General features: G+C 36.5%; 3 protein-coding genes across 5 annotated transcripts; 1 reads left to right on the top strand and 2 right to left on the bottom strand.

The window, feature by feature from the left end:
• Positions 1 to 38: 38 nt before the first annotated feature.
• LOC122528899 (dolichyl-diphosphooligosaccharide--protein glycosyltransferase 48 kDa subunit) lies at positions 39 to 2,021 on the bottom strand. Its single transcript, XM_043654511.1, has 3 exons — positions 1,748 to 2,021; positions 934 to 1,560; positions 39 to 859 (listed from the first exon to the last, which is right to left on the bottom strand). Exons 1-3 carry the CDS (start codon positions 1,878 to 1,880, stop codon positions 315 to 317), a joined length of 1,305 nt encoding a protein of 434 aa, XP_043510446.1. The 5' UTR covers positions 1,881 to 2,021; the 3' UTR covers positions 39 to 314.
• A 259-nt stretch (positions 2,022 to 2,280) lies between these two features.
• On the top strand, positions 2,281 to 5,867 carry LOC122528898 (phospholipase A-2-activating protein). Its single transcript, XM_043654510.1, has 6 exons — positions 2,281 to 2,825; positions 3,187 to 4,056; positions 4,128 to 4,458; positions 4,534 to 4,768; positions 4,847 to 5,265; positions 5,360 to 5,867. The coding sequence occupies exons 1-6, from the start codon at positions 2,650 to 2,652 to the stop codon at positions 5,672 to 5,674; spliced, it is 2,346 nt and encodes a 781-aa protein (XP_043510445.1). The 5' UTR covers positions 2,281 to 2,649; the 3' UTR covers positions 5,675 to 5,867.
• Positions 4,526 to 11,671, bottom strand: LOC122528901 (dual specificity protein phosphatase Mpk3). Of its 3 annotated transcripts, none has more exons than XM_043654514.1 (5): positions 9,751 to 11,670; positions 9,157 to 9,342; positions 8,837 to 9,079; positions 8,488 to 8,763; positions 4,526 to 6,915 (listed from the first exon to the last, which is right to left on the bottom strand). In XM_043654514.1, the coding sequence occupies exons 1-5, from the start codon at positions 10,139 to 10,141 to the stop codon at positions 6,815 to 6,817; spliced, it is 1,197 nt and encodes a 398-aa protein (XP_043510449.1). In that variant the 5' UTR covers positions 10,142 to 11,670; the 3' UTR covers positions 4,526 to 6,814. The 3 variants fall into 3 exon arrangements, with proteins under 3 accessions (XP_043510449.1, XP_043510447.1, XP_043510448.1); XM_043654512.1 differs by having other exon boundaries at positions 8,412 to 8,763; positions 9,751 to 11,667; XM_043654513.1 differs by lacking the exon at positions 4,526 to 6,915 and having other exon boundaries at positions 7,140 to 8,763; positions 9,751 to 11,671.
• Positions 11,672 to 17,908: the final 6,237 nt, after the last annotated feature.

Here is a 17,908-nt window from a genome sequence, read left to right on the forward strand (position 1 = left end):
GCATTTCTGCAGTTGTAAACTGAAAGAAAAGAGACTCGTTTACATTTCTTTTTTTCATTTATTACGGGAAATACAAAAAACATCTTCCAAAGTTACCTAATGAATATCGGCCATCATACCAACATTTAATGTACATCTCTCCTTTCCCTTCTTCTTTTTCAATGCTTCATCAAATAAATATAGATCTGCTGTCACATATTTAAATATGCAACATAAATGCACTTGATTGACAAGTCTGACTAAGCACCCTGCTATTTTCCTTAATGAAATAACAATAATGATAAATTATCTTGTGCATTTCATCAACATTGAATTTATTCAGACTTCGGTTTTGTGTCTTCTTTGTAATGCAAGAACACCAGAGAAAATAAGAATACCCCGCCCATCATTGAGAATGCACTTACATAGTAAGGAAATGCACTGGGTATAAAGCGTTCGTATTGAGTATGTTGCAAAGGACGCACAGACACTTGAGTAGTACTGTACAAATGCGTCAAACCAATACGAGTGTAATCTACTTTGAATTGGTAAACTCCGTAAACATCGGGGATTTTAAATCTTGCTTCGTATCGACCATTTCCTACAGGTTTCATAGTCATGCGGATGAAGGGATCTATTCTAACGAATTCTAATTGTAAATCATTAGTTTCATAAGGAACCCATTTGTCTCCAGCTAATTTCTGAACGTCAATGGAGTAAACTACATCGTCCATGATAGTATAAGCTGCTGGAGGTTCAGATTCTCCAACTCTGTGATGATGAACAGCTGAGACACGGATCACGCCATTCTCCTTGAACACCCAGCGAGCGATCATCGTTGCTACAGCTTCATTTCCAGATTTCTCGTACTTCTGGCCACCTGTACATCGTTTTCAGTTTATTTAATACACGATCATAAAGAAAGAATTATAACATTGAACATGTTCTTTTTACCTTGAGCTTTCTGAATAGGGCTAGTGAAGGCTTCGTCACTGAAGAAATACAACGAACCAGAAAATACTACTCTAGCATTATTCCTGGCTTGCAAAGCAGCAATCAGCAATGTACTTTTGCCTACTGCATGCGGATAGTATCTTATGGGACTTTGTGGAATATAAGAATATGCTGAACTAGATGCTGTTAGTAAACGTAAAATTAAAGGATTTTCTGTATCTGCGATCAATCCAGTTCCTTGATAGAGTAAAGGTGATACATTTTTGTTTCCAACAATTGCAGGAGCATCTATTAAATTGACAGAGTCTGCTACTATTTTGGTATGATAACCATTATCAGAAACATCATAATTTAAATGATCAATGACCGCAGAATCCTCTTCATCGATTTCAATACCACATTCTGAAGCCAGTTCATGAAGAATATCTCCATACTGAGGTGAACCAGCAACTAGAACGTTGCCACCACCATCGATAAAGTCTGTTATTGTTTCAACACACACTATTCCTCCAAACTCTTCCACGGTAGGAGCAAATATTATTAAATGCTGGTACAAATACTCTCCATACTTAGAAAGCTGTAGATTAGCATCATCCGCTAATTTAAATGTTAACGTGTATCCACTATCTACAAAAAAATTTTTGAAATTACTAACAACATAACCTCAAGGTATACCACATGAGTGCAATTAAATATTGTACAATACAGTTAAACGCGTTTAATGCTGCTGTAATTCGAGAAAAATAAAGAGGTTTAAGATAGATTGGCAATAAATGACTGTTTCATTGAACTTTATAACCAAATATTTACATACCCTGTAAGATCTTAAAAAATATGGAATGTGTTTCTTTTATAGCTAGATTATCGAGTAAAACTAGTGTAGGCCCTCCGGCATTTGCTGCTCCAAATATTGCAACAAAACAAAGACATTTGTTTATAAATCTCATTATGAACGATAATTTCCGTACTACGACACCGGTCTATTATCTTAAATTAGCGGTTCCATTTACAATACAACACGTAATCAAACGGAAGTTGCTCACTTTGCGGAAATGACATGTCTTCAACCGTACGGATTTACTATATATTAGTAACTAATGACGAAGACATTTTCTTTTTTGACAAAATATGCATATATGTATGTCATTATTAATAATTATGTATTATGTAATAGCATCCATATATGTTGTACAGTATTAAATATAAACTATGCTGTCATAACCTAAAACATTTCGTAACATTCAAAATCCCCGCCAAGAATGTTAAAGTAAATTTTCAACCATATTTGCGACATATCAAGGCGGATGTGCAACAGAGAATCTGGTATCCAAAAAAAAAGCAAAAAAGACAAAGAAATACCAATTTTAGCGAATTACGATCTCAATGAGGAATTCATGAAAATAACCAATTAATTGAATTTTTACGTGATAAGATGTTGTTAACAAGCTTACTCTCATCATTACCTTTTTTCGTGAAATCAACTCGAATGACAACATTAGGCTAATGACGTTAGCAAAAAGGCAGGGGAGAACTTTGTTTACGTATAAAGAACGTAGTTATGCGGGGGGAAAAATGCATGTAACGCCGTACGAGCACAGTGATCATTGTCACGCATGCCCGGGTGCGTTTTAAATGTTAAAACCGTGCGAATTTGTCCACATTTATTCGCATCGAGAATCGGCGAACATTATCCCAGCCACAGTGTTCGCATAAGTAATGTCCTTGCTGCGTGCCTCGCACGACTATCAAAGTGCTATGGCCAAGCCGTGTTACAAGCTGAGAACTTCTCTTTTCGGGCACACATCCGACGTGAGAGCTGTGGCGACGTTCGCCGACGGAACTATAGTTTCCACCTCGAGGGATGAGACCGCACGTATTTGGAAATCATGCGGGTATTTAACCTGTTCAAGTATTTCATTAACTCCGTATACCGGTTCTCCTCTCACCACCTCTGACGAAATTTCCTTTATAAATAAATAAATAACAGTTCATTTTATAAAGATCTTTTTACTATATAGAAAACTCTTTTGTACTAGTATACGTACGTAACTTCAATAAATATGGTAAAAAAATGTGAGCTGGATTCTGAATGATTAAAGAATCCAACTCGACACGAAAGACCTCGTTAGGTGTGTCATTGCAGTACTGGTATTCTTGCATAGTAAAGAAATTTTTTTTTACTTATTCCATGTAAATGGTATTTCTTGCATGAGTGCTGCGTTATGTAAATGACATTGTATAAACATTTTACAGAAATGGGAGAGACTATGAACACACTGCAACTTTGAAAGGACATTCCAACTTTGTCGCAGCTGTATGCGTTGTAAATCCCTCTGAGCAAAATCCGACAGGTTTTATTATTACTGGTAGTCATGATAAAACCATACGTATCTATGTTCAGGACCAAATGGAGCCCATAAACATTATAAAAAGTCATCAGGATACCGTTTGTAAATTGACAACTGGTACAAAGGATGGAACGTTTTTGTCAAGTTCCTGGGACATGAGCGCAAAGTCATGGAGTCTAAGTGACTTAAGCAAGCCACAGTTAAATTTGTTAGGTCATACAGCTGCTGTATGGTGTGTGGCAGACTTGTCAAGCGGGTCCATTATAACTGGATCTGCAGATAAGCTTGTTATAGTATGGACAAGCGATGGTTCAGTACAGCATAAGTTAACTGGGCATACAGATTGTGTTCGTGATATTTCTCCAATAAGTGGCAATGAATTTTTAACTTGTGCCAATGATGCCACTGTACGTCATTGGAACGTATCTCTTGGAACTTGCTTAGGAACCTATTGTGGCCATGAAAATTATGTCTATAACATTTTAGCCTTAGAAAATGGTACAAGTATATTTACTTGTGGTGAAGATCGGACACTTAGGATATGGCATAATACAGAATTAAGTCAAACTATTACTTTACCCACTCAGTCTGTGTGGTGTCTGGCTCTACTTCCTAATGGTGATGTAGTTACTGGAAGTTCTGATGGCGTCGTTAGGATATTTACATGCAATTCCGAACGATATGCAGATTCGGAGACATTGCAGGAATTTGAGCAACAAGTAGCCAGTGTTAAGCTTAATGCTCAACAAGAGCTAGGTGGGATCAAAGTTAAGGAGTAAGTTAAGTAGCTGAAAAGTGAATCAAATTGTAAATAATAAGCTAAAATCATAATTTTTGCATTGACAGTTTACCAGATACAAAAGCCTTGTTGCAGCCTGGCCAAAAAGATGGCCAGACTAAAATAGTAAACGATGGAAATACTATAAAAGCATATAGCTGGTCACAAAATGAACAAAGGTGGATAAAGATCGGTAACGTCATGGGTGCTTCGGGTGGTACCGTAGCTACATCTGGAAAACAACTTTACAATGGCATAGAGTACGATTACGTATTCTCTGTGGATATACAAGATGGTATTCCTCCATTAAAATTGCCCTATAACAATGATCAGGATCCATGGCATGTCGCGCAGAAATTTCTTCACGATAACGGTCTTAGTCAATTGTTTCTAGATCAGGTATAAAGCTTGAGATAAATGCTTAGTTTTTTTCGATAAGAAATAATTTTTATGGTAATTTATTTTCATTTATAGGTTGCAAATTTTATAATAAAAAATTCTCAATCTGCACCAGTTACGAAACCTGATGCTCAATATGCTGATCCTTTCACAGGAGGCAGTAGATACATTCCTCAATCGACAGCAAATACAGCTTCGCAAGAATCCACGAGACCAGACACACCAAATTCCTCAGATGCATCCACACCTTCTTATATTCCTCATACAAAATACCTGAAATTGGAACAGGCTAATCTTTCTCAAATTCTAGGTACTTGTACTTTCTATTGCTGATGTCTCATACATTAATTAATATAATAAATTAATTTAGTATTTTTTTTTTTTATAGAAAAAATAAAGGAACTAAATGATAAACAAAGCGATTCTCTCAAGCTGTCAAGTGATAAATTGGAATGCTTGGTGAAACTTGTTGGTGACCAAGCACCTGAACAATTGAAAACCGATGCCTTGAACACTTTACAAACACTCTTGAATTGGTCAGATGATGTGTTGTTTCCTGTACTCGATATTACTAGACTTGCAGTACTCTGTAGAGAATTGAATGATATACTATGCACAGAGGAACTTCTGCAGATTGTAAAGAGGCATATCAAATCCGACGCTCTTCCTTCCAATCAGATGCTTACTTTCCGCTTGCTGGCGAACATGTTCAGTCATGAAAAAGGAGAAAAATTATGTCTTAGTTGTAAAGATGACATACTGAAACTTTTATCGGAGTTGGAATCACTTACAAACAAAAATAACCAGGTATGGATAGCATGAAAGAATAAAGATTTATATATTAGTACAAAAGATTTATATCATACGATTCAATGAAATCAATCCATTTGGATATTTTCAGGTAGCAATTTCGACTTATATATTGAATTTAACCGTGGCTCTAAATAAATACAATGATGCTCTCGGCAAAACACAATGTCTGAATGCAATGTTCTCATTGTTACCATTGTTAAATGAGCCTGAAGCAGTGTTCAGAACTCTCGTTGCAATGGGAACACTTTTAAGCACATCAAATTCAGAGGATCAAAATAATTTAATAAAAGCGGTACGACAATCGGAAGTTGCATTAAACATACTTCAAACTATGTCAGAAACTACAGTTTCAACGAACAAGTTGGCAAATTGTTCAAAACAGATAATTAGTTTAATTATTTAAATATATATAAAAGATAGAAAAAAAATTGCAAGAAAAATGCACGTGGAATCCAAGATTCGAACAATTAAGTATTGTAATTAACAAACATTTTACCAATATTGCGTTAAATAGGTTTCTTATATTTTTTGCAATCTGATGGTTTAAACATTATAATTATCTCATTGCTAATAAAAGTACATTTTGCCATATTTAAGAGACATCTTCGTTTATCCGAGAAAGAAAACACGTGCCGCTTCCTTCTTTCCTTCCTTCTTTTTTTTTCTTTTTGTTCTTTTTATAAAAATTAGTTATTTTCATTTCAGTTCAGATAAAATAAACTGTGTATTTTGAAATGAAAATTAATCATTTAAAATATGTGTACAACGATGAATATAAAATAATAATTTATGTAATATACATAATATTTGATTAAATTTTTCGAGCGTCTTGCCCGACAAACATACAACAGACAACAGTGTAATAGTAGAATATTGTTATTACATTAACGTCAAATATATGTATATATATGTATATATATATATACTTTTTTTTTGTTTTCTTTAATTGTATATCAATTCACTCTCGCGAATAAGCTGAGAGATGATTACCACAACTTCGTAATTAATTACGATGAAAAATAATAACATTCACTGTGTACACTCATTATTAACTTCAATTATGCTCGATGAATAATACATACAGTACACGAAAGATAATTTTTTTTTATCCTTTGTTTCTTTTTTTATAGTATCGTCAGGTCATTTGTGGTTCGTGGGAATGTGAATATGCGATTTCCGTTATCTTTTTTCGTTCTTTGTTTTTTTTTCTTACAAAAATAATTTGAAATATATAATCTGAGATCTAAGACAATAGAAAGAGTACTGGATCGCACAATTAAAAATTTTTTTAGTACTTCAAATTGCTGTACATCGTCGTATATGTGTGTTTATAATTAATCAGTTTCTTTTTCTTTTTTTTCTTTTGTATTGATGTAAGAATCATGACTGTCGTACAAAAACATCTTTATAAATAAATTTCTTTATCAGAATTCTGAGGTATAATATGTGTATATATACCTATGTATACCCATACATACGTAGGTACTGTATTTTTAATTTTTTCTTCAATTGTTTAATTCATAGTAACGCCAATTTTTTTTTATCAATTCTTTTCCGTTCCGTAGTCAGAATTTCTTTTTTTTTCTTGTATGCATCTACGACGACCCCGAATTTTCATCTTGGAAATAGAAGTTTCGGAATGCCCTATAAAAATGCACCGATCCATAAAGACATATTTCTTAATCGATTATTAACCAAGATTAATTATTTGAAAAGGAGATAGACAGAGACAGACAGAGATAGAGAATGTGCACACAAGGTTGCAAATCTTTAAAAGTCAGAATTGCACCGGGAAATATGTACCCTTCTCAAGATAAGTCACTTTTGTGGATTTGAAAAGTTATGTCAAAAATTATGTTCGAATAGTATTGAATCATAATCTTTCTATGTATATACCTTTCCTTTTATTATTACTATCATTATTATTATTATTATTATTATTATTATTATTATTATTATTATAGTCTAAATTGCCAAATACACGAGAGAATTTTCTCAATTCTTTTTGTACCTCTGAACTTAAATTTAGTGTTCTTTCAAGCACAGTTGTAATTAATTACTCTTTTAATTCGACTACTTATGATTGCCTGTTTTACGATTCATATTTCATCTCATTTCACTCCGAATAAGCATTATCTGCGATAAAATCAAACACAGCCTCATTAATTGAAGGGTTCAGGGAACAAGTATTAAAAATATAGATATCTCACATGTATAAAATTGTATCCTAGAAATGGATTGAGAGTCGAACGAATTTAGACGCTATTTAAAAAAAGAGCCTTGAGTTTGTAGCAAATAATCTACTAATCTTGAGAGTATAATTACGCTAGTTACTTGTAAGAAATTACAGAGTGGAATTTATAAAATACTTTCAGTGTTCAACACTATATCACGATAACTTAGAAAAGAAAGAGTTACAAATCCCTCGTAGCAGCACTACAAAAATTTTTCTTCTTCTAAATTACGTCTTAGATCAAGATTTAGAATCATTGCTTCATTAAATTAAAAATCATTTTCTGAAAGAGAAATTCAATCGTGCTTATATTACTCAAGTCCTTTAACTTCTTTTTCCACCGAAGCGACAGTATAGAATCACGGCTTGCGAAGTCTCGACAGAAATATACTCTTACTCGATAGAAAAATACTGGAAAGGCTCAACACCGTTTTAACAATTGAGGTCAGCGTATTTCGTTCACTGTGCGCGACTTAATACGTGAGGAGACTTTTACCATAAAATTCTGTCAGCTTGAAATCACTAATTGCAAATCTTCCACTATATCTTCTGTTACTTCAGAGTTAATACTGTACAGTTATATAATAGTAAATTTAGCTAGTTGACGAAACAGTTTTTGAGCTAATTTGAAATTGTAAACTTTTTTTATGAATCTTCGCGTTTCTTAAAACACCTAGTGACTCTAAATTTTCAATCCTCGCAGTATGTTTCAAAATTACAATCCACTGCGATCACTGCGTTCCTCATCTTAGGATATTTTTTTCTCTTAGCAGAAATATAAACTTCCTTTCCCGCACCCTTCAATTAGGGCTTCCCTTGCTATTATGGCAGCGTACTAGGAGGGACCTAAAATTTATATTGGGTCCCCCCTGGCCCGTCTCATTCTGCCGGCGTACTTGACGCCCACCTGTCGAATTCTATTCCGGAGTCTGGACTAAGGCCCAGATCTATAGGACTGAGGAAACTGGGAGCTGGACAATTACATGGTCCTCCGGGTCGGCATGCTCCAATACACCTTTGATCATTTCCCCTGCTACTTCTGTCGCCTCTATCCTTTAGCTCCTTCTCAAAACTGTGCAATTGCTCCATAAAATGGAAGTTTGGAGCAACGTTAGATTTTCGACTGCGCACCAAATTGAAAGCATCGTTCAAACTGAGACTACACTTGTGCATAAGGTAAGCTACGGTGATAGTGACGGATCGAGATACTCCGGCCAGACAGTGAACCAGCACTCCCTTGTCTGAACTTCGAGCCTCCTCTGAAAGATGAAGAAACGATCATATCTTGCATTTACATATAATTGAAACTTTGATTTTGCAGATCATATTCACCAATGAACTGAATTGCTTGCGGAAAGAAACTAGCTAAATTCTGGCTCCAGTGATCGCTTATGGGTATTTGCATGTATTTTATCGAACCAGCGCTTTCAAATACATTTGGCAAATCTGGGGTTACGTTCAGAATGTATTGTATTCTATGACGCGCCAGGGCTTCTCTGTCTTCGCTGTTTGCTGCGTTTCCAAGGTATAAATGGGGTAGAATTTCAACTGGAAAGTCTTTGTCCTCCTCGGGTCCTGAAGAAAAATAAAATAATTTCAACATTTTGTGATCTGTATTTTATGAAAGAAAAAAGTTTATATGAGGTACTAACCGACTGAATCACATGTGCTATCGCTGTCAGAATCTGAATATGATCTTGTAGGTGGTGTGGAAATTCTAAGTGACCTAAGACCCATTAATTCACCTTCATTGGAATCTTGTCCTGGAGGACCTTCACTACTAGTTTGATTACCTTCGCACCATTCAGGGTATCTATCTCTGAATGCTCCAAAACCATCTGTAAAAAAAAAAAATAAAATGAAGGGTTTGTACTAGCATAAATAATTTAAAGACAAAAACATAAAAACATAAAAAAGAATATATTTTTTACTGAAAAATAAATGAAATAAAAATACACTTTAGTAAACAGGAAATATAACTGGAATTAGTTGGACATCAATATTCTTCACATAAATAAATATTTTTAAAGGTTTGATTATAATTTTTTAAGCTTTTCAATAGTAGACACAACTTGAAGTTGAAAACTTAAAGTATGTCATAACATTAGTTACCTTTTCTTTTTTAAAATGTAAATTCAGTTAAAACATATTATCTTTCATCTTTAAAGCATATATTTGCTCTAACTGTATATAAATATCATATACAATTACATAAATAATACATTTACAAATACTATTTTTCTTACCCACTAAAATAGCAACATATCCTCCACTATTTCTAAGTCTCCGACTTAAAACTTGAATTGTTTCACCCTGATGCCCTGCAGGGTCTGTAGAGTCACCAATCAATATGAATGTTCCTCTACTATTTTCATCACCACACAGAAACACTTTCACTCTGTTTCTTAGATCTAAGCACCTTATTGTTGACAGCAGATCAACTTTACCAACTGCTAGCCGTCTTAGCATGATGCTAGGTATAGCTAAGGGTACAGAGCCTCTAATATGAGCTTCAGAGAAATCAGAATGTGCTCTACAATCTAAGATGAGAAGTTTGTTTGGACCATCTAATGACCTAAGTTGCCTGAAAAGCCAGTCAGGATCCACCAAATCTTCCTCCATATTTCCACCTGGCATGTTGTAAACTTTAACTGGAATTCCTGATGCTTCTTTGGCCTTCAATTTCTCTCTTTTTAAAGCACACTTGTTCTTACAAACATAATCTCCTTATTGATGAATTTATCATTTCCCATTGCATTAAAAAAAAAAAAAATTATTAAGGGAAAGAAAACAGACAAACACCTGAGACATGACAATGTCGAAAGAAATCTCTTTGATATGGCACTTTCAAATAATGCTGTACCATTGGTTTCTACGAAATGGTCAGTGTATACATATAACATCTGCCCAGAGTCGTAATCCACAGGACAACAATTTTCCCACTACATGTTTATTGGTAACTGTGGGTAATGTGAAATAAATGTGCATGTACATTCAGCGAACGCGCGCATCCTGCATGCATGCGTCCTGTACATTTGCTCTTAATTATTTATCAAATACGAAATGGCACTTGAAGTTGTATAATAGAATACGTTCTTGGGAGGCATTCAGACGTTTGACGTCCTCCACCAGCCTCATACAGGCGTATACGTGTCGTAATCCGACGTTTTCTCACGTGTTCCCATCACTTTTCTGCGGCACCTCGATGCCGTGTTTTCTATTCCTCCTCCTCCTTCTTCTCCGCTACTGCCACCGCTAACAGCTTGTCTCGATTATTGATTCTTTTGTAAATAAAGACGGCAGGTCTAATTAACGCCACGGCCGCGGAATGTTTCAGCCCATCCGACAAATGCATGATCCCACGCGCTCTGGCCAGTACACACTTCCTTCTGCTTGTTTATCTCGACGATCACATCAACAATTAAACCGACATCATATCACATCTTACAAAGAACATAATGTTAGCATTACCCTCTCATCTCTTTCACAATGAAACAAACGACAAGTGTATATGTACATCTGTTCTTCTCCTTGCTATGAATCCTCTTTTCTCTTCGTCGTCCAGTTTTCTTTTATCGTCGTGCATTCGACAGAATAATACGCAGCCTGCACCAGATACTACGTTCTCAGATCTAGCTTTCCCTTCTCAACTTGACCAACACAGGGATGCTGTGCTGCACACTGGAACCGCTGTGAACGGTCGATTCAAATCCGAGTGAACGAGGTGCTTTAGTTCAGGAGATTGGTCGCGTATCTCGGCGCTGCGCGACTCGAGACCGTCGCCCTCACCTCACAAATCCCTCCAACATCGCTCGACGCGTCTTCCCTCGGTTGGCGTACCGACTTCCTGCTCTTCGTTTCTTTTTTTTTTTTTTCTTTCTTCTCTTACGTCTCTCCTTCTCTGTCAACTCTCGACCGACGGAGCCACGGAGAGAGCAGCAGAGAGCTTCAGGCTACGATTCTCCGTGCGTCTTTCCTTTCTGTCTTCCTCTCGCTTTCCTCCAACTGTCCGTCCTCCTTCAACGTTCCAGGCACACGGCAGACTATCTCTGTCACTCACTCGTGGCCTTCTAGCCAGCCTGCTGCAGGCCACACCTTACCTCGAGCGTTCTTCCGTCCAGAATGGGCAAATGGCGCTCGGATCCCCGATTGTAGGGGAAGCTGGTCTTTACATTGATTGGCGCCAGGTCACGTGGTGCTCGCTATCGGACCAATCCCGACCTAGACTGACGTCAGTTCATTGACAAAAGATGTTTTCATTAACAAGGCGTGGGTAGATGGGTCGGGGGGTCGGTACTGACCGAAGCGCACTGTGAGCCAGGAGTGAGGAGACGACAGGGAACGTTTGTACACGCTCACTCTCTCACGCGTGCGTGGGCGCATATTATTACGATCCACAGGAGAACACGGCACCGTCTGCCCCGAGTCCACCTCGTATCGACGTGCACGCACACTCGCGTGCACGTGTTGGCGCCAGGATCGGAGTAACGTCTCTCGTCACCCCTGCAAAACCTGGAATATTTTCTTTTTACCTACTTCACTGGCTGTCTACTTCCGATTGCTTTACATCTTCATTATTGCCTGAAAAATGAGAATAATAATTGAAGATATTTTGGTAAAGATCTGTTAAACTAATGAAATAGAGGATTAGGTCAAGTTTGAAACGCGAAACATGAATGAAAAATTGTAAGGCAAAACCGAAGCACGGCGTATACCTAATGAAATTTTTAGAGATTTCAGAGCATTGAGCGAGCATTGATTCGTTGCATCTTCGTCCGTGTCTTAGAATCGTTGTGGCATTTCGAAATTTTAAATTTCAGCGAAACTTTCTTGATAAACGAATGAAATTTCAGGATGGTCTTTTATCCATCATTTTTAGAAATCATTCAATTCATCTGAATTATACAGGATGACATAAGATTAATAAAATAAACTTCTAATTTTTCTGCAAAGAAACTGAAAATGTGAGATATAATATAATTTTCCGAACAAGTTTTGAAAGTTTACAATTAGTAGTGTGTTATTTTCCAATTATCTTATTATACATCGTTGTACCAGTTAAAGCATGATGTCCCAGCTGATTTCTTTGATAACAGTATCCGTGAAAGAGATTACGTCCCTGAGTTCTGTCGTACTGTACGTGAAGCCTCACCTCGGATCGAGCAGCCTATCAGGCGGCTCTCGGGCGTGGGTTGGCATTCCATTCATTTGGGCTGCTGTCGTTGAAGATTTTCACGTTCGATCACGCGGACGGCGCAGGGCCACTTTATCGCGACCCCTAGAGAACCGTCGCTCGGAGAAAGAACGAGTAGATAAAAAAAAAAGGATAAAGAGAAGGAGAGATGGAAAGGCGAAAAGAGTCCCTCTTGGTTGGTGTCGGTGGCCTTCAACGAGCTACGAGACGAATTTCGATTCGAATGCGTGGGAGTGTGATAAGGTGAGCGTACTACGACGTCCTTGGTACTCCACGCTCATTTCGATCAATGGCGACTATAGATTTACGTAAGAACCTGCCATAGATCCTCGTATATCGACTCCTCGTTACATTTGCATTTTTCAACATACGTGTGCGGAGTATAAATCCTCCTCAGCTGTACTACATACTATGCACGATAAATACAATGGATTAATATTCGCTCAAGCTTCAACACGTCACGCGAGATGATAATGAATCCCGTTGAAATAACGTAGTCAACATTTCTGAAAATAAAAAAAAAAAATACTTTTATTATATAACCACAGGATATCTGATAGATGGACGTGGGTGAATCACGTCAAAATGTGTGCCACTATTTCATCGTTGGCTACTCAAGCTTATATAGATTCCACAAAATAACTATAATAGGAACACCTTTATTAGACTCGATATCTAACATTAGAACCTAGGTCTATAGATCATATTAAATAGCTTGCTATAGTAACCACGGGACGTGGGTCGCACCCTATATTTAGCCAGAAATTGGAATAGACAAAGATACAAAAGTTTACCGTGTTAAATCCGTCCTTAGAAAGACAATATCCTTATCCTATATCCTGCAGCAAAGTTACAAGTTAATCCGTCAAACAACAATATCAATGAATTACGGAACTTTGTTTCTAGATATTCATCTAATTTTTCCAGGCTGTATATAAAGAAAAATCTCTAATATATATCATAATGAAAAACTAAAATATTCAAGTATTTTTGCTTGAGCTCGAAATTATAAATTTTTATCTTCTTATTTTAGTTAACCTTTTGTTTCCTAAATATAACATAAGTACTTTAACACCTTTGCTGTATTCCTTCAGGCAATTTATACCTGGATCAAGGAACAAACTATTGATCGGTATGAATCTGCACTTTTTAGTTCATTGCTAAACGAGTTTCTATTAAAGCGACTATCGATCGGTGGCTGGTGAAAAAGAGTCGAAAAGGTGCATGCGGCATCAGTATGGCAGTTACAACAGTAATGTGTACGTTAAGATGACGTAAGTGATACCTGTTGATGACCTTAACAGGTGTGCATACTTAATAACAGTGGCATTACGTATTTCGTGATGCAGTCGGAAGTCGCAGCGCATTACTCAATCATGATTCTATAGTACGCCTCGTTGATTCTGGCACGATTACGTTCTTTTCTCACGACTACGATCGATGCAAATATCCTTTTTCCGTCCTTAGATATTCACATCTGTCGCTAAAAATTTCGGAGTTAAAATACGTGTACATCTTTCCCTGAATTTCCAGCTTCTAATAATTTGTAAATACCTTTTCTCCAAAGAAATCTCACCTAGGGTTAACATTTCTACCTAAAGTAAATCCTGAGATATACCCAAGGTATGTCGGTTGTCGAGTTCTACAAAACCAGATTTGAAAAAAAACATCCGTTTCCAAGAATCCACCATACGGCGGGAGTCGTGTAGCGCGGCGTTTATTTGCGTCTGGTTCCTGCAAGCTACCGGAGGAGGAAACCGATTATCGGGTTCGCAGTGCCTCACCAAATGTAACATCGAACGCGTGTGCATGTGCACGAACGCACCAACACGGAGACGGACGCGGGTGTACGCACCGGAAGCAATACTCCCTGGCACTTGGCCGGGCATTAGTGCACGCACCCGCTCATGTGTGTGTACATGAAACACACAGCTCGTATACGCTGTCACGTGGGCGTGTGCGCGCGTGTGTGATTACCACGAAAAGCAGCCCTAGGTTGACAGGAAATGGTTTGAGATAAGATAATGACGTCCCTCGCCTCTCCTGCATCCGGCTGCTTTCTTCGCCGCGTCGACGCTGGAAAACGTTCCCTTGTCGTGGCTGGAGAACAGGTACCGACTCGATTCCCAATTAAACGAATCTAAAAAAAAAGTTTCCATGTAATTGGCGTAAAAAAAGAACTGTAGACGAATTACAACCTGGAACCCTTGGAGGCTTTTCAAACGTAAGAAAACGGCAGCCAAGTTGATTTTCTCAATCGTGAATCTGAAACAAAATTTTTTTATACATACTCGAAAATAAAATGAATAAAATGCCTAATAGAGTGTGATCAAAATGGTACCTCTGATCCTCAAGAACTTTGCCGCGCACTAAAATAACCATCCGAGTTTCCGTGAGGATTTTTCAAAATATACAAGAGGAATAGCGGTATAAACGAACCAGACTTCCACTGCCTCCGCTATGAATGATCGCATCCTGTCTCGATCAACGTGTAAAAGAAAAAAAATTGTTAAATGTCAGATAAACATCTGAGACGGAGATCATTTTACAATAGCAATAATAGTAACAATAATCTAAGCCTAACCTATTTAATGTTGGCTGTAATTAATTATGATGCAAATGACGATGAACATGATATGTTGCATCATACATATTTATAGGTTAAAGATAAATAGTTTCCCGCGCTTTTCGTTCTAAGAGAAATTGGTCAGTCGGGTAGCGATTCTCTGAATGACTCTCAAAACTGGTGCGCCCACATTCCTCCAGCCATACGAGATTCGAGATTTTGATGTGCCTACGAGTTTATCCCTACAGATCGAATAAACGACACGCAGTTTCTAGAAGAACGAATCAATACGCATCGACATAAATGAATCAATATATATCACACTTCCTACTCGTCATAAATCAATCAACAACAAAATTATACCTGTGCAATTGTTTTGCAATGCTTTTCTACACAATAAGTACGTGGATTATTCCGATTTTCTTGAGGTCTTCATTTCCATTTTTCCCAAGGATTTTCCTCGAAGAAGGGATTCCACAGGAAGAGAAATCGATTGTGTCTATTGATTGATTAATCCGTTCAAATGAGATTACGCAATCAGAGGTGGCGCTAATTATGGCTTCCTCTCAATGAGCAACATTGTTCTCCCGCGTTTTCCCTTTTTTCTCATCGGTTGCTTTTAATGTTGGCAATAGCCGTTAATTAAGCTCTAAATAATTTTAAATTATTTCTTAAAATTTTGCACATATTTAATGAATCGTTAATTACCTATTATTGTAACTACAAAAAAAAGGGGGCGCTGAGAGTTTTTTTTTTTTACTCCCACCTGTCCTCGTTTCCGATTCAATTAATCAGTCTCGCGATTGCAATTTCATTTCTTTTCCGAATTTTTAATCCGCAACAGGTTTTACGGAACGTTCGAAATCGAGAAGCAACCGAAATTAAGATTTTGTGCAATGGTATAATAGTTAAAATTAAAATTGTGTCTCGAATAGAAAGTCAGGGGAGGTACATTGTTTTTCGCGGTGGCTACTTCCGCCTTTTTGGTGTCCAACGGAACGTCTCTTCGAGGAGAAGTGAAAGAAATTGGCGAATTTGCTGTTGAAATCGCAACGGTGAGTGTAATTTCACAATTTGATTGTCGATCTTTAATAAATCAAGGAGTTCTTACCTTCGTTTACGTTTTTTTTTTCAAAGGTTCGTTAATCGCCGTGAATCATTCGTTTCGTTCGCGATTTTCAAATGAGATTGTTCGAGAATGCGAAGACAGACGCGGATCTTCAACGGTTCTGCAAAAAATATTCAGACAGCAAATGTGATTCCAGAAAATTTCCAGGACGATTGCGAACACGAGCATGTAATCCAGACTTCAGACGGTAAGTTGTTTAAAATCTTCGATTATCTGACAAATTTTCTGAACGACATTTTTAAATACAACCGTCCAATCCAATGATTTTATCCGACGACGAAAATAGACATTTGATCGAAAACTATTTGTCGACCATTGTAGAATATTCTATCGTTCTCGCGCAGAGGCGTTAAAAATATCGCAAAATTTTGAGGCCCTCATTTTTCAGCAGTCAAAATAGTTCAGTTTATCAACGGCGAATGACGTTCTTAAGTTTTAAAACTGCATCATCTCTATTGAATATTTAGATATTTAAATTCTCAAAAATTTCGCTTAAATAGGGGGAGAATCACTTGAAAGTAGTATACTAGGCAACAGGAATATTTCATTTAACGTTTTATTACTCGTCGTCTATTTTCGTCCCTCAATCGATGACAATTAGATTTAGAAATCTTCCGCGTCTCTTTCAATTTCATGCACTTTTTATGCGAAATCTATATTATAAAACGTACCGAAACGAAAAATTTTCAAGTACTTTTAAGCGAGTAGCTATCGTATAAAGAATTAACGAAAAATATCGGAAACAAATAGATTTGAATTCCCATATATATTATCGATATATATTGATATATATATTGAAATTTGATCATCCAGATTTTGAAATATCGATCATATTACGTAAATATTATCATGAAAAATTGGCGAGAAATATCGAAAATGAATAGATTTGAATTTCATGTGTGATCGATATATATCGATATATGTGCGTATATTGAAATTCGATCATCCAGATTTTGAAATATCGATCATATTACGTAAATATTATCATGAAAAATTGGCGAGAAATATCGAAAATGAATAGATTTGAATTTCATGTGTGATCGATATATATCGATATATGTGCGTATATTGAAATTCGATTGTCCAAATTTTGAAATATCGATCGTGTTACACAAACCTTATCATGAAAAATTAGCGAAAAATATTGAAAACGAATAGATTTGAATTTCATGTGTGATCGATATATATCGATATATGTACATACGTACATTGAAATTCGGTCATCGTGTTACACGACTCGTCCAAGGATCATTTCCAGTTAAAATATCTGTTCACGTGCGTGAATGATTTAAACGAAACTCGAATAATTAAATTAAATATTAAAATAAAATAGATATCAACCGAAATTATTTTATAGAAATTTCACGAAAATATACGGCAGCATACAATATTAAAATACACGGCAGCATACAAAACAAGGTAATTTTTTTTTTTTTTTTTCTCTTGTTACTTTATTATAATTTTCCCTATTAGGGCGGGGATAACAACTGGGGAAGTTTAATTAGCGGTTCTTGT

The sequence above is a fragment of the Frieseomelitta varia genome, unplaced genomic scaffold (assembly GCF_011392965.1).
Source record: "Frieseomelitta varia isolate USP_RPSP 00005682 unplaced genomic scaffold, Fvar_1.2 scaffold_267, whole genome shotgun sequence".
Classification (NCBI taxonomy): Eukaryota; Metazoa; Arthropoda; class Insecta; order Hymenoptera; family Apidae; genus Frieseomelitta; species Frieseomelitta varia.

Coding starts and splice junctions, on each gene's coding strand:
- LOC122528899 (XM_043654511.1), bottom strand. CDS start 1,880: ATGAGATTTATAAACAAATGTCTTTGTTTTGTTGCAATATTTGGAGCA. Junction 1,561..1,747: donor ATTTTTTAAGATCTTACAGG/GTATGTAAATAT, acceptor ATTTTTTTGTAG/ATAGTGGATACACGTTAACA. Junction 860..933: donor CCCTATTCAGAAAGCTCAAG/GTAAAAAGAACA, acceptor AACGATGTACAG/GTGGCCAGAAGTACGAGAAA.
- LOC122528898 (XM_043654510.1), top strand. CDS start 2,650: ATGTCCTTGCTGCGTGCCTCGCACGACTATCAAAGTGCTATGGCCAAG. Junction 4,057..4,127: donor GGTGGGATCAAAGTTAAGGA/GTAAGTTAAGTA, acceptor TTGCATTGACAG/TTTACCAGATACAAAAGCCT. Junction 4,459..4,533: donor GTCAATTGTTTCTAGATCAG/GTATAAAGCTTG, acceptor TTTCATTTATAG/GTTGCAAATTTTATAATAAA.
- LOC122528901 (XM_043654512.1), bottom strand. CDS start 10,141: ATGCCAGGTGGAAATATGGAGGAAGATTTGGTGGATCCTGACTGGCTT. Junction 9,080..9,156: donor TAGCACATGTGATTCAGTCG/GTTAGTACCTCA, acceptor ATTTTTCTTCAG/GACCCGAGGAGGACAAAGAC. Junction 8,764..8,836: donor GCAAGCAATTCAGTTCATTG/GTGAATATGATC, acceptor TTCATCTTTCAG/AGGAGGCTCGAAGTTCAGAC.